The sequence below is a fragment of the Osmerus eperlanus genome, chromosome 14, assembly GCF_963692335.1.
Source record: "Osmerus eperlanus chromosome 14, fOsmEpe2.1, whole genome shotgun sequence".
Classification (NCBI taxonomy): Eukaryota; Metazoa; Chordata; class Actinopteri; order Osmeriformes; family Osmeridae; genus Osmerus; species Osmerus eperlanus.
Window position 1 is genome coordinate 8,034,593 of NC_085031.1, and position 18,404 is coordinate 8,052,996.

Here is an 18,404-nt window from a genome sequence, read left to right on the forward strand (position 1 = left end):
AGCGCGCGCACGCATCGCCCTCAAGCGCATAGGCTAATCTAGTCCTGTATTCAAGCAATTACAAGGAAGCGATCGTGTAACCATTCATATTGTGGTCATGTATCTATTTTTCATTGAAGGATTTTCATTATTTTTATGTGGAACTAAGAAAAATATGACTAAGCGAGATGTCCTTGGAAAAGGGATGGTGAATGTCACGAGTTAAACACAGACATAATTGCTTCACCACAACACAGATGAGATGGTCTTCATTGCAACATGTAAGGTTCCTTAAACCGATCACCGGTTCTTCACAAAAACATGTGGTACATAATGATTGTAAACATTTCAATAGCAGCCTTGCCTGCAAGAATGAGACGACGATCAATGAGAATGGCCTCTCAGAAAAAATTAATGCGGTAAATTCTGAATGCTCATAGACGTTAAAACAGTATGGCTAAATATGTCCATCAAATTAATAGGTAAAATATAACAGCTATGGCATTTTGTTCAGTTATAGACGGGAGATCAATTAATGAATAGGTACAATTAAATGCACAAAATTAATGTAGACTAGATCACATAATAAACGTAATGGAATGTGATTGGTTCTAAGCGAATTAACACAGTACAAGAATTAATCTAAATCTTTATTGTTTCTTTACAGATAGTTATTGGGTATTCGCTATAGGCTCCTGTTTAAGAAGGGGTTTCGTAAGGTCCTGTTTTTGCGCTATGATATTACCAATCTTTCTTGGCAACTTGGCCTAACATCACGTCCACATTCACTATTTCATATTTCCGCATTGACAGAGCAGGATATAGCGCAAAAACAAACATTGAATAGCCTGCAAAATTGCATGCAGAGTGATTAATTCAGAGGTTTAAAATCTAATGAAGAAATAATTAATATGTCCATGTTTGATCTGCTTTGCAAAGCCCAGACATGCGTGTAAATCAACATTCCAGGTACGCTTCACAACCAGTGGCCTACGTATTAAGCAGCTCGTCTTGTTGTGCCTTTTCCTTTTGTGTCCCCTGGCACAGTTTGATGGTGACACCCCATTTTAACCCTTGTGTTATCTTCGGGTCATTCTGACCCATCAGTCATTGTGACCCACCGTCGTATTGCGACAGATTTACCGCATACAAAGACAAAGTGAAGCATTTTCTTTTAACCGTTGGGCTGTCTCAGACCCCCCACATTGCAAAGGTTAAAAGAAAATTATTTTAATTTGTTTTTGTATTGGGTAAAATTGGGTAAACACAACGATGGTTCGTTATGAACCTTTGGGTCATGTGACCCGAAGGCAGCACGAGGGTTAATGCCCCGAGTCCTGGGGCTTGTTGATTTCTAACGTAACTCGTCGCTGTCCAGGGTGCTGAACTGCTGCTCAGCCTTTGCTTCTGTCGATGAAGACGCTTATCCAATCGGATATCAAATTCCTTAAGCAAACCGATGGGTATTAGTCACAATAACAGTCTCAAAACCAGCGCTTGAATTCAGTTCTGACAAGCACCAGTATCTAAAATACGACATAAGCTAGGCAATATTAAGATATTAAATCTCACAGTGGAGGGCCATTCCTTTAAGATGTGATGGTATACTTTTTGTTTTGCCTGGCAGCATTTGTTTTGCCTGACAACAAGCATGGGCAGCATAGTACTGACAAGCTGGACTAACTGGCTAAATAATAGTATACTGATATAAAACAAGTGTATAGAAACCTAATTTAGCTAAATGTTGTGCAATATCAAATGCAATTGCAGTCTTCAAATTGGTAAAGGAAGGTGATCTGGGATTAGGGTTAAAGCACGACAGTCAATAAGATTACTGTGGCCCAACACAATTATGTAAGCAGATCCACGTTTCAAGAACAAATCCTAAGGACAAGTTCAAACTACTCTGGCAAAAGGGATGGCGACTGAGTGGTTATTAAATAGATAACTTTAAGATTGACTTTAAAGATTTGAAAGACTGAGTGACTGACTGATAATGCATGTTGAGGTCCAGGAATGTAGTTTGCATGTATTGGAAGTCACAAGTGGCAGACATGAGACATGTTTATTGACAATAGTTAACGGTTCATTTTCAGAAAATAAATAAATAAATATATATATGTTATTCGATTATAGACTGAACTCTGAACACTCTGAACAAATGAAGAATGATATCCGCTGGGCGAGTTGTTTTTCCTCTGTACGACATGGACAGCGTTTCCCCTCCCTAAACTCACCCCACCTGCCCCCCAAAGCCCCCACCCCTTAACGGTGATGCACTCCCTTATTTTAATCCTGTGACAACTTCCAATGGCAGAACATCAGAGGAAGTGTGTTTGCTGTGCATGGGGCCAGCATAAAGAGAGACACCGATGATCATGTCAGAACTCTGGTTTTGGGGCCTAAATAACCATGTTGTTGAGACATTCTAAACCGACACGACATGCTACTGTGCTACAGGATACACAAGGGCACACATGCTTGGCCGGCCCTCCTGTTTGTAGCTTCAAAAATACATCTTCGTTTGCGCTACTGAAAGCATATTACTTTGTCTTTGTTATCATGTCTGAGACGGTGTGCACCAAGAATGACTGTATCCATGGTGTTATGTAACTTAGAAACGTCATCAGCACCCATCTCTATGACAGCACACGGAACAAGTCTGTTACAATATGTTCCTGACCAAAAGCAAAATTAGATACTAGATACTGTGTCAATGTAAAACATAACACAATGACAGACACGTGAATGACACCACAGTTCACGTGCGCTTTGTGGGGCCTCTGTTGTAACATATGCAACCCAATAGCCACCATATTCGTAATACAAAAGCTGTTGAAAGTTTAATGGCAGGTTAGTAATATTCATTATTCATAGATTTCAGTAAGGGCCTATTCCTGGCCTGGTGTGGCCATGGATATTTAGTTTCGGTTGAAAGTCTTTCATATCATTTCTTTAATTAGTCTGTTATATACCATAGCCTGCATCTTCTTTGTGTATCAGTATTGGTCAATCTGGATCGCAATATAATTGAGCATCAAGCTACAATTAGAATTAGCCACCCCTTAAGAGGCAATTATGCCATAAAACGGTAATTAGTGCAAATCATCCTTTCAGTGTCAGCAACCAGATTGCGATACTTTCAAATCTGTTCAATGACAGAAATATTATTTAATATTCATCTTATATTTACTGCAGACAACTTTAAATCTCCCTTGTGAATTTCAAATTTTGTTATCTTTCTTATTTACAAAGCACAAAGTTTATACTTCTAGGACAACATGTAACGACCATTTCGGGGTTCGATGTCCGGCTCTGTACAGGTTTGTTCATTAGTGCTGTTTCTCAACACCAATCAGGCTTATTGAAGGACTTCACACCACCTGGTGCTCTTTCATCATCAGCCCTGTCCTTTTCTTCACAAGACACAACAATGTCCTCACTTACATTTTGATGTAGAGAAACCCCATCTCTTCTGTGTCCAGCTCCCAGTCATGTTTGATATCCTGGTCTCAGCAGAGAGTTGCTGATGACACAGCTCACCGCCAGCTGCGTTGAAAGACCCCGTGTTCAGTGTTTGTTTTACGAGACGGACGTGAGAACAAAGGACAGGGCATGTGTACAGGCGGTGACCCCGGGGGTTCTGGTAGGCGTCAGAAGTGACTGATGAGGGCACAGACCCCCACTTTCTCCGGGGCCAGCAGATCAAACAACAGGTCATGTGGTGTAGCGGGCCCACCTGCGACAAAGCCACGTCCCCCCAAAAAATGACTCAGATAACATAGCGGATATCCAGCCTCTGGTGATTCAGACATAAACTGATGCCAGACTCCTGTCTAAAGCCAACATCACTGTTGACTAGTCATGGCTATCCTCCAGTATTATGACAGGCACTCTATAGATATTTATGTATTAATCATAATGATCTGTGTGACACCTACTGTGTAGGCTCAGCTATACTCCTTCACTGTGTGCTGTAGATCAGTCGGCCGTGTTAAAAAGTGTTCTTTGCAGGATCAGACTTTTTTCAGGAAAACGGAAGTGAGGCTCACTGTTACTCTCATCGAAATTTGTTTGCTTCTTATTGGCAGTCGGAATGTTGACTCATTTGGTTGGTTGATCTCCTTCTGTTGATCTCTATGCTGATGGTCTCAAAGTAGACTCAATGTATGAGAATCACGGCTCAATAACGATACGAAAGAGATATATCCTGGTGTAAAAAATATCTCACGTGGATATTATTACCAGCAAGATGTCCGTCGTTTAGTTGAAGTGCAGACGATTATCTGACACATGATCTTCAGATATTTATAAAGCAAGGCCCTCTGCTTCATTTATTTAAACAGATCCATTACTGGCCAGCCAGCCACAGCATCTTAGAGCAGCAGCTACTGACAGTGGCGTCAGCCGGGAGTTTTTAGCATGAGATAGGATTCCTGAAAGCATCTATTTTAGTTGATGGATGTTCACCGTTATCAGTGGCCGGGACATTTTGTGAAGATCTGCCCCGGCTGGGCGCCCATGAATCACTCCTGGCTCTGCTGATCACAAGACACAGCAGGGACGTTAACACTGTCTGTCCCTCCCTCCCTCCCAGACCAGCAGAGCCTAGTCCTATCACAACCTACTTTAGCCAGCATCCCCACAGAGAAGAGTGGACTTATGTAGGGTAGTGGCTTATTCTCGAGAAAAAACCTACTCGGCTCACATATCCAAGCCTACACATACCCGAGACAAATAGGTAGGTGACAATGAGTCCATTTCACTGACAACCAGGTGAGACATTCATCGTCGTCAACATTGAGTAATATTTCTCATGGACGATCCAGTACTGCAGATTAGAGCAACAACTCAAGGCAACAGAACCAAAACAGTCCAGTGTTGTTTCATTTTAGATCCGGGCTTTGTTGTTCCTGCCTCGCCCTTACCTGAGGTCTTAGTTGTTTACTGTCATTGAGAAATAAAGGTTTTTGGAGTTCCAGAGAACAATGCTGGGAAATAGATCATTCAAAGATAAGAAGAGACTGTAGAGGCTGTCTGTTCTCTTCCATCTCTCTGACGTTCTCCGAATCTCATGGGCTGTCGTCTCTGGAAATAACATCAATGGGGATAACACAGTTAACTGTTCCACGTTACAGAAATGATATGAATGCAAAAATAGGGAAAGAGGAGCAGATATCTTTGAAAGATGCCTTCATTTAATGTCAAAATTGACCTAAATCTTTGTGATCTTTCTTGATGATCTCATTCACCCTGGCACAAATATATTTGTTTCAAATAGCGCATAGCAATAGAGTGGCAGTCATTTTGTTGCGTACTGGCATCCATGCATTACAATTTTAAGGTGTCACCATGTATACTCTGCCCAAGTCTGCATCTCTTCACCGAAATCCCCCACATCCACATAGAGTATAGCACCCTCTACAGAGAAACGCTGCTCCTCCTGTGACACCATGTTTGTTTGCATCTCTCCAGGTTCTACTGGGACTTGATAATGCTCATCATGATGATGGGAAATCTAATCATCATTCCTGTGGGAATAACCTTCTTCTCGGAGCAGACCACCACCACCTGGCTGGTGTTCAACGTTGCCTCAGACACCATCTTCCTGGTGGACCTGGTGATGAACTTTAGGACGGGGATTGTCAATGAGGAGAGCTCCGAGATCATCCTGGACCCCAAGATCATCAAGATGAACTACCTGAAGAGCTGGTTTGTGGTCGACTTCCTCTCCTCCATACCAGTGGATTATATCTTTCTAATAGTGGAAAAAGGGTTTGACTCTGAGGTGTACAAGACAGCCCGGGCTCTGCGCATTGTGAGGTTTACTAAAATCCTCAGTCTCCTACGTCTGTTGAGACTCTCGCGACTTATCAGATATATACATCAGTGGGAAGAGGTAAGGAAGACGTCTGTGTGTCCGTGTGCGAGTATGTGTGTGTGGACGGGGGGCGGTGGGGGGGTATTGTGTTTGTTTTGACCCTGCTAGTACATCGGCAGTAGGGCCTAAACCCTGTAAGGTGTTTTAGAAGAAACCCCCTCTTGTGTTAGTAACTGAAACTCATTTGCTTGACCGATTGAAGGCTTATCTCGAGGTGAGTGTCGGTGACACCATCAGCTCCAGTCCAATGACATTTGAAATGTATGTTAAAAGTGGGGGTTTGTGAACTAAAAGGCATTATGCTTTCAATCGAAGCAGGGGCAGAAAAGGTCGTGAAGATACATTTGTCTATGAACGATCGGAGGATGACAGAAAAAGAGTCACATTCGGTTGGGGGGGAGGGGGCGTACTATACGTACCTGTCGGATGACGTAGTAGATCAGAAACATTGGTTGGTAGAGCAGAACTCCATTTCTTGCGGCCTTTCATTAGGTAGGTGTGTCAGCTCTCCATTTCTATGTGCACAGTGTTTCGCTTCACTGAACGTAGCCCTGAGCTGAGATGTAACTCATTTTTGTCTTTCCGTTGATTCATTCCACACAGTGAGTCACACCGTTTACACGGTCTCCTCTTCTCCCTCTCATTCTCTCCCTTCCTCTCGTCTTCTCAATCACTGACTGATCAATTCATCACACCATACTGCCAACTGTAATCTTAACACACTGAAAGCTAAATCAATTAGAAGTCTTGGAGGGCAACAAGAGTATTCATTAGTGGTCAGAGGCATGCATCACAAACGTGTAGAGAAGAGTTTGTCAAACCAAAGGAAATGTGGTGACATTAGATGTTGTTGACTTTGGCATACAATGCATAAAAAGATGGAAGTTAATTTTTATTAATAGTCATGATTGTATAATTCATGTTGCATGCTGGACTGTATGAAGTGGCAGGGGCAAAAACTTTCCGTAAACTGTTCGCAAACCTTCCATGGGAAATTAAGATCTGGATTTTTTTTAATATTTCAAGTTGGAAACTCAAAAGGAATATATGGGAATTAAAGGGAATTCATTGGAAATTTGGGGTAATTTATACAAACAATCATATACAAACATACATTTACAATTGTCTTTGGTCATAAGCAGACATGCATGCAAACTAATAATTATTAAAAAAAAGTTAGTTTTACTCACCAAACTTTAACTTTAATCGAATATCGCATTAAACATAAAAATGTTTGACTAGAAATAGTCCTGCTGTAGTGAGCAGGATTCTAGAAATTACCTGTCCATGTGATGGAGGAATGCACAGTGCATGTTGGGGGTGTGGCCTCAATAGCCCTGCAGTAAGTAGTGTGCTGTGTGCATGTGATTGAGGAATGCACAGGGAATACATTTGCATTTAATCTGGTTGATTTAACCAAGATTATGCTGGAAGATGTTTTATTCAACCACATTTAAATTCCCTGTTAGACTCTAACCCGCAATTGTGCAAACTTCCAGTTTATTCCCATAAATTCCCATGTATTCCAGTTAACTTCCATATTCCCGTTAATTCCCACGGAATGTTTCCAACTTTCAACCCTAGGTGGCGGTATGATTTTAGTAGCTAAACATGAACCTAGCATTCGATTCTAAAGCTAATATAATTAAGATGATCATTTAGATTTCTTCTGGCTGTTTGACACATAGACAGAGCATTGGAAGTGACCCCTGTGATGTGGCGTTGCAGTTCACACACGCACCACGACCTGCTGTGCCGGGCCTCTCTTGCAGCCTTGGGACTGCAGTCTCCTGTTCCCCCTCCAGGTCTCAACTCTACGCTGTGACAGATTGTCCCCATCACTATTAAGGCTTGGATTACCATGACACAGTTGGATTGTTCAAACCACGACACTGAAGTGCTGTCCCCCTCCCCCTCCGGACTGTGTGGTTATGGTTTAGTGTAGGAACATTGGCACAGCTGGTGCGTCTCTAGTGTGCGTGCCAGGTTTGATGACCTCTGCCGCGTTGATCTGCAGGACAAAGACGCCCGTTACTACATAGATCTGCCCATTTCTCCATGCTGCCATGGCTTTTATGTGATATTTTCATGGAAAAGAGCACACAATTTCCTTAACTAGTTTGGACAGCTGTGTGTCAGAAGACCACCTATCTGAAGGTTAGAAACACTCGACACTCAAAACAAATGACAAGGTATTCCAATTGTACAGGCAGACGAGCCTGTCAATTTGCGCAGATAAAACAATATGCTTTTGACTTTTGGCCTCTTCTCTCTGTCCTCTCCCTTTTTCTCCCTCGTCATAGATGTTCTGTTGTTACACGGCCGTACACACGCACATCCATCCCGGCTGGAGCACAGAGAGGGAAGGGGAAGGCAGTGAGTTGCACACCAGAGCTGTCACAGCATGTTAGCTGCAGGATGGAGGATTACACAGTCCCCTACTGTCATAATGGGCTGGATGCAGCCATCCATCATTAAATTACTTCTCTACTGTGGAGGAGGAGGGACATATTCGATCATTCGGCCTGCAGTCTTCTCCGTCCCGCATTCCTTTCATCCTTTGGGCTGCCCTGCCCTGCACTCCTCCTCATTATCCCTCCCTCCATCCCTCCATCCCTCTATCCCTCCCTCCCCTTGACTGCAGATAGGGTTCTCCTTATCTCGTCAGGGCTGCTGCCCAACACAGAGCAGAGACACCAGACTGAATCATTGTCATTTTCCATTCAAAAACTCAGAGCAACAGACTCTTAGTGCTGTTGTTGGTCCATTAGTAAACTGTAGCATTAGATTACATCAATAATAGACATCTATTACTGTCATCCATTAAAACCGACTCAGGATTTTCCCTCATCAGTCAACACACACAGCAATGCACTTTACATTGTCATCTCATTAGAATATGGACACTACTGAAATTAAAGGCCATCTATCTTTAAAGAGCAGGGGTCATGGTTCCTTTAGAATCCTGAGTATAGACATTCTGATGGTGTTTATTGACTGTTGGGGACTACAATGCAGTAGAGAGAGAATTCGTTTTTTTTTATCCAGGGGACCAATTTGGTCTTTCACATTCACATGTCGTCTGGCCCAGATTGCCCAGAGAGATTGCAGCATAGGAGGAAGCAACGGTGCGACAGCTAGCTGAAGAACAGACGGGGGGAGGGATTCGCTATTGAGGGGAGAATCCCCATGGTTCAGGAGGACACATCTGGCCCCGCTCTGGAGCTCATGCCCACCACCAGCACCTCTGCCAGGCCACCAGCCCAGCATGAGGGATGGGGGGCCAACGGGCTCAGGTTGTGCTTGGCACCGCACAGGTCCCATCTGCAGCACCTTTATAGACTAGAGGATCACCGGTTCATCACAAATTCAGCACTGTTTGGTACATGAAGCTCAGGTTGCAGCTCAGGGATGTACTTTTGATGAAAATGAGTTGATGAATGGAGTAACCATTTGGGTGACACTTATTTGCCGCATTGTAACCGCAATAAATAAACTAGGAGCACTTGAGGTCAGACTTTTTTGTGGGAAAGGTAAGGTTCCGTGAGTCAACTGATCCGTTTAATTAAAGCGTTGAACGGCATCTTTGTGTGGGGTGTGGTGAGCAAGGGCACTTGACTGATTTGAGACTCGACAGGTAAATTGATCGGGGAAATGTGAGCTGACTGACATAGGTGTCTAGTTAACTGAGTGGAAACAGAGGACAGCCACTCGACAGTTTAAACACAGAGAATTCATCGCAGATCTCTGTTTGCCTTGCAGCCCAACCCCATTTTGTCCTCAGTTTGCCGGACATTTTAGATGTTTTTGACTTTAGATTTCGACCCCCCCCCCCCCCCCCCCCCCTCACACACAGTTGTATAGTTGCCTTTCTTCAAATGTCTGTAAGCTTGTGCTCCTCCACATCAATCTATTGTCGGTCGATTGTGAATGTTTTCTTAACACCATCTGAAAGTCCATTAGCAATGCACAACTTGTTCTCTCAGGGCGACCATTTCTACCCTAGATAAAGATGCGAAAGAGCTCTGTGTAGTCAATCGGTGTGAGAGATTTGTGGTGTATATCAGGAGAGAGGTGCTCGGAGGTTTACTATGTATTTTGCCAGCTCAGCGGGAGATGTTGTCTTGTGCCAAAGTGGAGATTAGGTTAGTTTAGTTTAGAGAGCTATACAGCACATCCACCTGACACAAGGTCTGTGTCATGCCAAGTCCTCAAAGCCACACACACAAACCTGAGTCACATTGGCCCTCAGCAAGTATTGTGGGTGCGTTTGTGTATGAGTGTCAGTATAAAACGGTGAAAGGTGCATTTCCTGCGATGAATAGCCTTGATTAATTTCCTGTCATGTCTGCCTTTTGTCTTGTTTGCTAATTACAGTTTTAAAAAGACAGTTGACATAAACATGAATGGAAACATATGTAATTACTGAGAAATGATCGTACGATAATTGTGATTGTCCCCTTTCTTGAAAACAAAGGCACACCTAAATTCACCCTGAAGAACGGAAAGCACTCCACATGACTTCATTTTCCATTCGTGTTGGCGGGGGAACAGTGGAACATAAGGAACAGCGACGAACACCAACATGTTGTGCGCTGTGCTGTAGAATTATTTATGCTAATGGATGCATAGGAGCAGTGCTATTGGCTCAGGCACCAATGGTGCTCTGTGCTGTGCTGCTCTCTGTGTGTGCATGTGTGTGGAAGGTGCAGAGCTGTAGCTTTACATCCAGGGCATGCATGGGGAGCCTTAAGCAGATCTGCTTTCTCCCTCTGTGCTTGTGAGAGAGCCACAGTCTGCAGGAGGCTAAAGATCTCTGTCACGCATTGATGTGTGTGACTTGGTGGCTGGCTTATTTACTGGCAATTCCTTAGTTACAGCACATAGGCGGAGCAGCTATATTATCTAAGCTGAGCAGCTGGCCATTTTAACACTGTTTTGATACTATTTCTTTCTATGTACTGTTTTGTAGTGTAGCATTGGGAAAAGTCCCAGAATGTGTCCTTTTTTAAAGTTACTGTATGCGTTGGCATGTGTCTGTCTTGTGTCTATTGTAGCTGACGGAAAAACAAAGCAATTTTCTTTTTTCTAAGGGATTGTTCTTGGGGCAGAAACAGTTCGTTCCGACTATTGTAATGTAGAATATTTCATTCGTCAAACACTTCTCTTTTACCATGGGGTTCATGTAATTTTCCGTTCATTTCATCCCAATGAGCAATTCATCTTCCCAAAACTGCTGCTGTCTCTAGGCAGTAAACAGACACTGCCTTGGTCTAAAGTGCTTAGTCATATTTAGCCTTGCAAAAACAAACAACAAGAGCTAGGGGTTCCCCTGTTGTCGTACTGTATGTCTTCTGGGTTTTACGAAGGGGAGAATACATTTTGCTTGGACGTGAAGTCCTACCCTATTCACTGAGGGAAACATGTCCCACCCCCACTCTAGCTGGAGGTCACACAGGCTCTCACAGCCCTGTGCCTGGAGATTAGGCCTCTCAAGGAGATACCAGCCAAATGCATTATGTAGAATGTAGAATACATGACATTGTTGTTAGCTTGACAAAAAATGAATAATCTTGATAAAGAGAGCTTTGTCTTATGCTGTTAATATAATGTGATCAATTAATCCCCAAGTATGAATAAAAAGCCAAGAGAGTGAGAGAGAGAGAGAGAGAGAGAGAGAGAGAGAGAGAGAGAGAGAGAGAGAGAGAGAGAGAGAGAGAGAGAGAGAGAGAGTGGAATCTGAAGACACCTAGATCACAGAGAGAAGAGACTGTATGTTTACAAGGACATTCTTGCAGGAGAGACAACACTTCTCCATGCTCTAGATCCAATTTCTGAAATGCTCCTTGGGTTCCATCCTCTGGAGATCCCACTGTGGTCCTCTGCCAACTAGGGGATGTAGTGTGCAGCCTGGGCACTTTCCTTTTAGGAACGCTCATCTATTTCTGGCACAGTTGTCTCCCCTTCTCCACTGAGACGTGCCTCTCAAGCGTCTGTGATCCACGCCATTTCAGAAGAACGGTTCCTACACCCTGCTGGCGAATGAGAGTAGGACCAGCACGCTGGCGTCCATTGAGTTAGAGAGCTTAAAATGCTGAGTCATACTGTCAAATTCCGATCGATGCTTTTTGATCCAAACTTCCCTTTGGTGACACTCACTGGCATTGCAGATAGCATTCTCTGTTTTTCCTATAAATACTGCAGTTCTTTCTATTGACATCTGTTTGCTTTAAGGCACAAAGTGTGTTTATCATTCAGCCAATGTATATTTTTCACTCCATTTCCACTGGGAATCTCTATTTATTCTTTGTGTCTGTATCGTGAACAGACCTGCCATCATATCAGAGGGAGACAGAAAGAGAGAGAGCGAGAGTAATATACTGCAATGACACAATGGAACATAATAGCAGCACAAACAACTTGCCTGTCCAATTCATTTCAATCAAAATTCGACTTATTTGAAATACATTTAAACATCACAGCAAATTAATCAAAAATGCAGGCGTGCTGGTAAAACCATTTACTAAACTAGTGCACAGTGCCCATGATGCAGTAGGTTATTAAGATGTTGGTGAGACACACAAACACAGATTTCTGGAACTAAAGATAGTGCTCATTGTCCAAGATGAAGTAAGTGACACACACACACAGATTCCTGGAATTATAGATAGCCCTTGCCCTGATGCAGCTGGTGTTATAATGTCAATTATGCTATGCATAATTTCAGCCAGTGTTGCCGAAAGAATATCACCAGAGGTCTCAATTGGCATTCATAAAAGTTGGAAAATTGCCTGATGACGTAAATCCAAACCAAATGGTGCCCCTCGGAGTGTGGGGGAGTTCCTGGCCTGGCTGTAGGTAGGAGTGTCAGGCTGCATCATGTGACGGCAGTGCTGACTGATAGCGCTCGAGTGTCGCAGTCTGGTTCTAAACAGAACAAAATCAAATAGATCCAAGATGGTTTCAACCATCAAGAATCAGGGTGAAATGTATGATGCCTGTAACTGAGAGGGGCTAAAAAGATCCTACAAAGGGAACATTGTACTGTAGTTGCAGTGAGGGCTAATAAAGGAAGAGCCATTCGGAGGTGGTAAATCATGGGATTACTGTAATCTGGTTTATTTCTCACTGCGCTTGTGTGTGGTGTTGTGTATGTGTGTGGTGTTGTGCATGTGTGTGTGTGTTTGTGTGTGTGTGTGTGTGAGAGAGAGAGAGAGAGAGAGAGAGAGAGAGAGAGAGAGAGAGAGAGTAGCAGAAACGAGTGATCCCCGAGATAGCCAAGATCACCCAAGACTCGGAGCTGCTTGAGCTCTGCTCTGTGTTGATCTACGGTGGCGGAAACGAGGGGGGGAATCACATGCGTGGGAAACGACCACAGAAGATGAGATGACGCATCCACTAATTCATCTTCTGATGCATTAAGGATTCTGGGTTTTTTCATGTCATAGTTAATGCTCTGGTGTCTGTATTTACAAAGGGCAAAACCGACACCGCTATATTTTCTTGTGTGTTGTGTGGATGTGTGTTATATTTGCTTACAGTATCTGTGTTATCTGATAAATAAATAAATAAATAATAATAATAATAAGTACAATGATTATTATTATCACTGTATTATCGTCTTTATACTTGCCGATGAGACATTTGCAGTTTGCCGCTAACAGAACATTTAGCAGTTCCACAAAATCCCACAAAGTGTGGTTAATGCTTGAAATGAATCTAAAATCTTAAAGGTGAGTTAAGGTTGTGGTAGGCTGTGATGAAGAAAGTGTTTTGTCCATGTCTTCATAAACGGAGTGACTAAGTTCAGTTGAGTTCTGGATTTTAATACGTATTTATCAATCTGCAAATTGGGAGAGAAAACCAGACTTCTGACAATAAATGACAACACAACACCAGGCTTAGGTCTCAATCATGTCTCTCTCAGCTCTGAAAGCCGGAGGACCATCTTTTATAGGGCACAAGAATGTAAACATAGATAGTGACAGTCAGGCAGTAATGACGTTTCAACAGTCTCAGAGAAAGAGATTCACTGCTCCCAACACATGACAACTCTCAGACTAGAGAGTTCATAGTTGGAGCTCTCCTTGTAGTCATGACAAGGAACGTTTAGCCAGTACTTTCTCCTGACCCCGAACATCTATTAACCCTGACACATAGACACAATATACTCTTATTAATAGCAAGCTTAAATGAGAATGTACTAACTAGTATCCAATGACTAGTTCTATTGATTAGTGAATAATGTAAGCACACCGGAATTCCCAATTTCTTCCACAGCTGGGCTGCCAGGACCTGCCACTGCTACTGTTTACACAGACACAACGGGTTATAAGGTTCAATCCAGTCAGTCAAATCCCCTCACATGGGTCATAATCCTCCCACACAGCCTCCTGACCACACACATCTCTCTCTCTCTCTCTCTCTCTCTCTCTCTCTCTCTCTCTCTCTCTCTCTCTCTCTCTCTCTCTCTCTCTCTCTCTCTCTCTCTCTCTCTCTCTCTCTCTCTCTCTCTCTCTCTCTCTCTCTCTCTCTCTCTCTCTCTCTCTCTCTCTCTCTCTCTCTCTCTCTCTCTCTCTTTCCTCTCTTTCTAGATCTCTTTTGCCATCCCACCAGACATTCTGGTTGGTTGGACTGCAGACATCAGAGCCAGAAAAGGGATATTCTCGGGATTTGTCTAAACCCCAATAACAGCACCACTTAACTTTAGTAGAATTCCTCCTCAAATTAGAATTGGGGAAAGATTAGACAGTGTCTGAAAAGCTGTAGGTATGTGTCATATTCTGATTCATTTCCTGTTGCTTAGAAAAGTGCTGTAAAAGAGACTGCCCGGCTTTTTATTGGTCAATTACTCATATTTATGGGACTTTATTTTTCTGGTTTTGGAGTTCATATAGCATCCATAATGGGAGTTTACATACAAATATATTTAAATACAACCCCCCAAATACAAACGATCAAAAACACACTTTCTTTCCTGTCTCTCGCTCTAGCGCTATAAACCAGCTTATATAAATAGCCTGCACAGTTTAGGTTCAATTTCACAAGAGTTCTCTGTTTGATACGTAGTTACTTATGTGTTATTAATAACACATAAGTAGCAGCGTTCAATGCCCATACACATTCTATTTAAATTCACAACACAACCCCCCCTCCCATTCTTGAATATTTTACGTGTTGTAATTGCAGCGGCTATAATTAGGAGGGAAGCTGAATATGCTGTAGGGTCTGTTTGGTGGGGGTGGATGGCAGGGCCTTGACGGACACGAGGCCTCTCCATGCAGCCTCTTCATCCTGGCTTCTTTGAAAGCAGCAAGACGTTGATTTACCTCATGGAGTTATTAACTTGTCAGAGGCAAGGGCCAGGACCAGAGTCCTCAATCAAACATTAACAAAGGAAGTGGTACACTGTTTGTCCAAGATTGTGATTTCTTTCCTATTTCTGTGTGATTATGACTGATTCTATTTCAATCATAATCACAATCATGAGCTCTTGATACAGGATTACACTGTTGGTATTTAATTACATTGTTCATACATCATACAGAAATTAATAAAAATAAATAGGTATAAGCTTCTATGTAAGGCATTCCCCATGCACTCTCAAAGGCTCCACATGCAAAGCCTGACCAGCACAAAAGACTGACTCTTTGCTGCCGGTCTGTGCCAAGTGAGTGTGTCCCGCTCATGGGGAAGTTACTCCAATTGGAAGTGTACAGATTAAGGCAGAGCAGAAGTGTCGAGGTTATCACGCTAGCATGACCAAAATAGATCCAGAGGCAGCCCCAAAGCAGGGTTCAGACAGAAGTGTTCAGAGACTCTCAGAGGATTCTGGGACAGGGATGGATGGAGGGAGGGAGGAGTGGAGGGAGATCCAAGGACATGGATTTTCGAGAGTGAAGTTGTTTGAAAAAACGGTTTGCGATAAATAAATAAATGCTTACGTAACCATGTTGAGCCGCACTCTATGTTGCTATGGATCACTCCAAAGGAGCTGAGGACAGGAATTGTTACAGCTGTTAGTTAGTTGGAGTTGGCTTGTCTTTTCTTCTTTTTATGCAAGATATTAGACTGGTGTCGCGGCACAGCTTCATGTTAAAGCCATTCATCAAGATTCTCCTAGCATGGTTAGCAAATGACGTCACCTCTTCAAGTCTGTGGAGGGTCATTTGGAATTTGGAATACCTGCGTATACGCAGCACATTCAAAGAAAAGACTACTTCGGTGCTGTCCCCCGTGGAAAGCACCGGCCTTCAAACCGGGCTGCATGAATGAATGGACAGCACCTGCAGTTGCTAAACTTTCTACAGTACCTTATAAGTCAACTGTTAGGCCAACTGCATCTGACTGTATTTGACATACTGTAGTACAGAGATCATAGAATATACATTATTTACTGGATTGTCCAGACGTTGGTCCAAATTTAGAGGGAATGCAATCTTCTGTCAGATTATTTCTTTGCATTGAGGCATCAGAATCCTGTTTGGTCTGGCAAGTTTTATTTAGTCACAATAGGCACAATAGGCATTCATTTAGTATCCAATTGACAGTCTTCTCCTCAATGTGTACTCTGCTTGTTTGACTAAGGCATCATTCCCCAGTTTTCTCCTTGCACAGAGGTCTAAGTCTGCCCTCATCGATCGTTGCCTGGGCTTTAATTAAGTCTCCAGCTACAAATTACTGGGCACTCTCATTAGCTGAAACAGTAGGCGGGGTGTGTGTGGCTGTGGTAGGTTTTCGGGGTGAGGCAGGGGACAAATATAACATCCAGTGCAGACTGGTCTTGGACAGGTCAAGAACACTTTCATTCATACACTGCTGCAGTCACATATAAGTGGGGTTCAGGTTTCATGTTATTGAAGTTTGGCTTTTACAGTCATTATGTCTCGGGATCATGCTAGTTGTTCGCATAAATTGTCCTATAGTACAAAAGTATTCTGGGGGGAGGACTTATCATAGAAATGTGTCAAGCAGAGCAGACATGAGTTTGTGGCAGGCAGGGGAATGTAGATTCATTCCTCAATGTTTGCTGTGGCAGTTTCTCCATAACCAAATGAGAGTATGTGGCATTTTGACTGCCAGGTACGCCTGCACAAATCGATACCCCCAAAGGATGACAGGGGTGTTTGCATGTGGGCTGTCATTATTTGGTAAACAAACACACTACGTAAACCTTGCTATGGCAAGCTTGATTAAATGTGTAAAACATCTGCCTGGAATTCCTGTTAGTCTCTACCAAACTCAGGACAAGGCAAAAATAAGCACTTTAAAACACAATACAAAAAAGCTAATGTTCAGTACTTTATCATGAAATAAGCTGCAGTAGTTTGAACAACAACAACTTGCAGGACAATGTTAAGCAGAAGACATTTTCCTGGAAGCAGTTTGTCATCCTCCATTGTGAGGGCAAGCAATGAATTTAATCCGTTCAAATTAGTCTCCTGTTAATCCTGGCTATGGAGGTCATTCATTGCCATGTCCAATTTAAAGATGCATAAAGGACAATTTAAAATTGTATGTTATGCACGGTACAGCTTGACGAAAAACCGCTCACTACTCGCCTTATTAGGGCCCTTTTACCGACAAAGCTATGGTACAGTGTGCTGTACATTCCTGCACATGCAGTTTTGCTCTGAGGGCACAAATGGAAATAACCCAACAAACAGAAGTGAATTTGTTGTGAATGGCTTCGGGGCAACCTCATCTCGTCAGACTACTGTAAGTCATGGGTGGGCAGGTAACCTCATTATAGGATTGCAGTCTCTCCATCAAAGAGAAGCTTAATTCCCTTATGCCTAAGTCTAAGATGTGTTTCCAAATGTCTCTGCTGAAAATGCAGCCACACCCTCTACAATGGAGTTGAGTTTACAGTTTTGATAGCAAAAACGTTCCCCCATATCTTCCTCCCCAAATCTTTACATTCAGTACATATAGCCTGAGAGGAAAGCCCTGCTCAAGTAACGATGATCTTGTTAATGGTGTTACACTCCTCAGCTCAGATAGGAGGCATGTGTGATGAACTTGTTAATTAGGATTAGTGGGAGGTTATAGCCACACAAATCTGTTTGGAGCAAGCAGAACTGACAACATCTCTGACAAGTCCCGTTGAACAGCAGGATTTAAATAATTCAATTGACCGTTGTGGAAGGAGGGATGGAGATCCCTCAACTTCAAGTGATTTGTATCTATAGACAACTACCCATCTGTACTGTATACTCACTGTGTTGCCAGTCTGTGGTAAATGAACTGCAGCAATAGCATATCCTGGAGAGGTTTTCCAGCAAGGTGGATTTTGACCTCCGTACATTCAACCTGACAGAATATATTTGCACCCTGCAAACGAATCCCCATAATCTAACACATGCTAACACAATAGCCACAAGCATGTCTTTCTCACTTGTTCACCTCTTTTGACTCTTTTGTTGTGTTTTCTATTAGGTGCTGTTGACAAGGAGTGCTAAGACAGCCTATCAGCCCCCCTGCTATTTCTGGCACTGTGTAAAACATTAGCAATTCAAATGATCCACACTGAACTAGGGCTACC

The 18,404-nt window shown here is 42.9% G+C and overlaps 1 protein-coding gene across 1 annotated transcript in view; it reads left to right on the forward strand.

Annotated features, from left to right (window-relative positions):
• The window catches only part of LOC134033454 (potassium/sodium hyperpolarization-activated cyclic nucleotide-gated channel 1), a 52,062-nt gene that overhangs the window by 639 nt on the left and 33,019 nt on the right, over positions 1-18,404 (forward strand). The window contains exon 2 of the mRNA XM_062477624.1: positions 5,455-5,878. Within this exon, the coding sequence (XP_062333608.1) occupies positions 5,455-5,878 (424 nt within the window). The remainder of the gene's footprint in view (positions 1-5,454; positions 5,879-18,404) is intronic.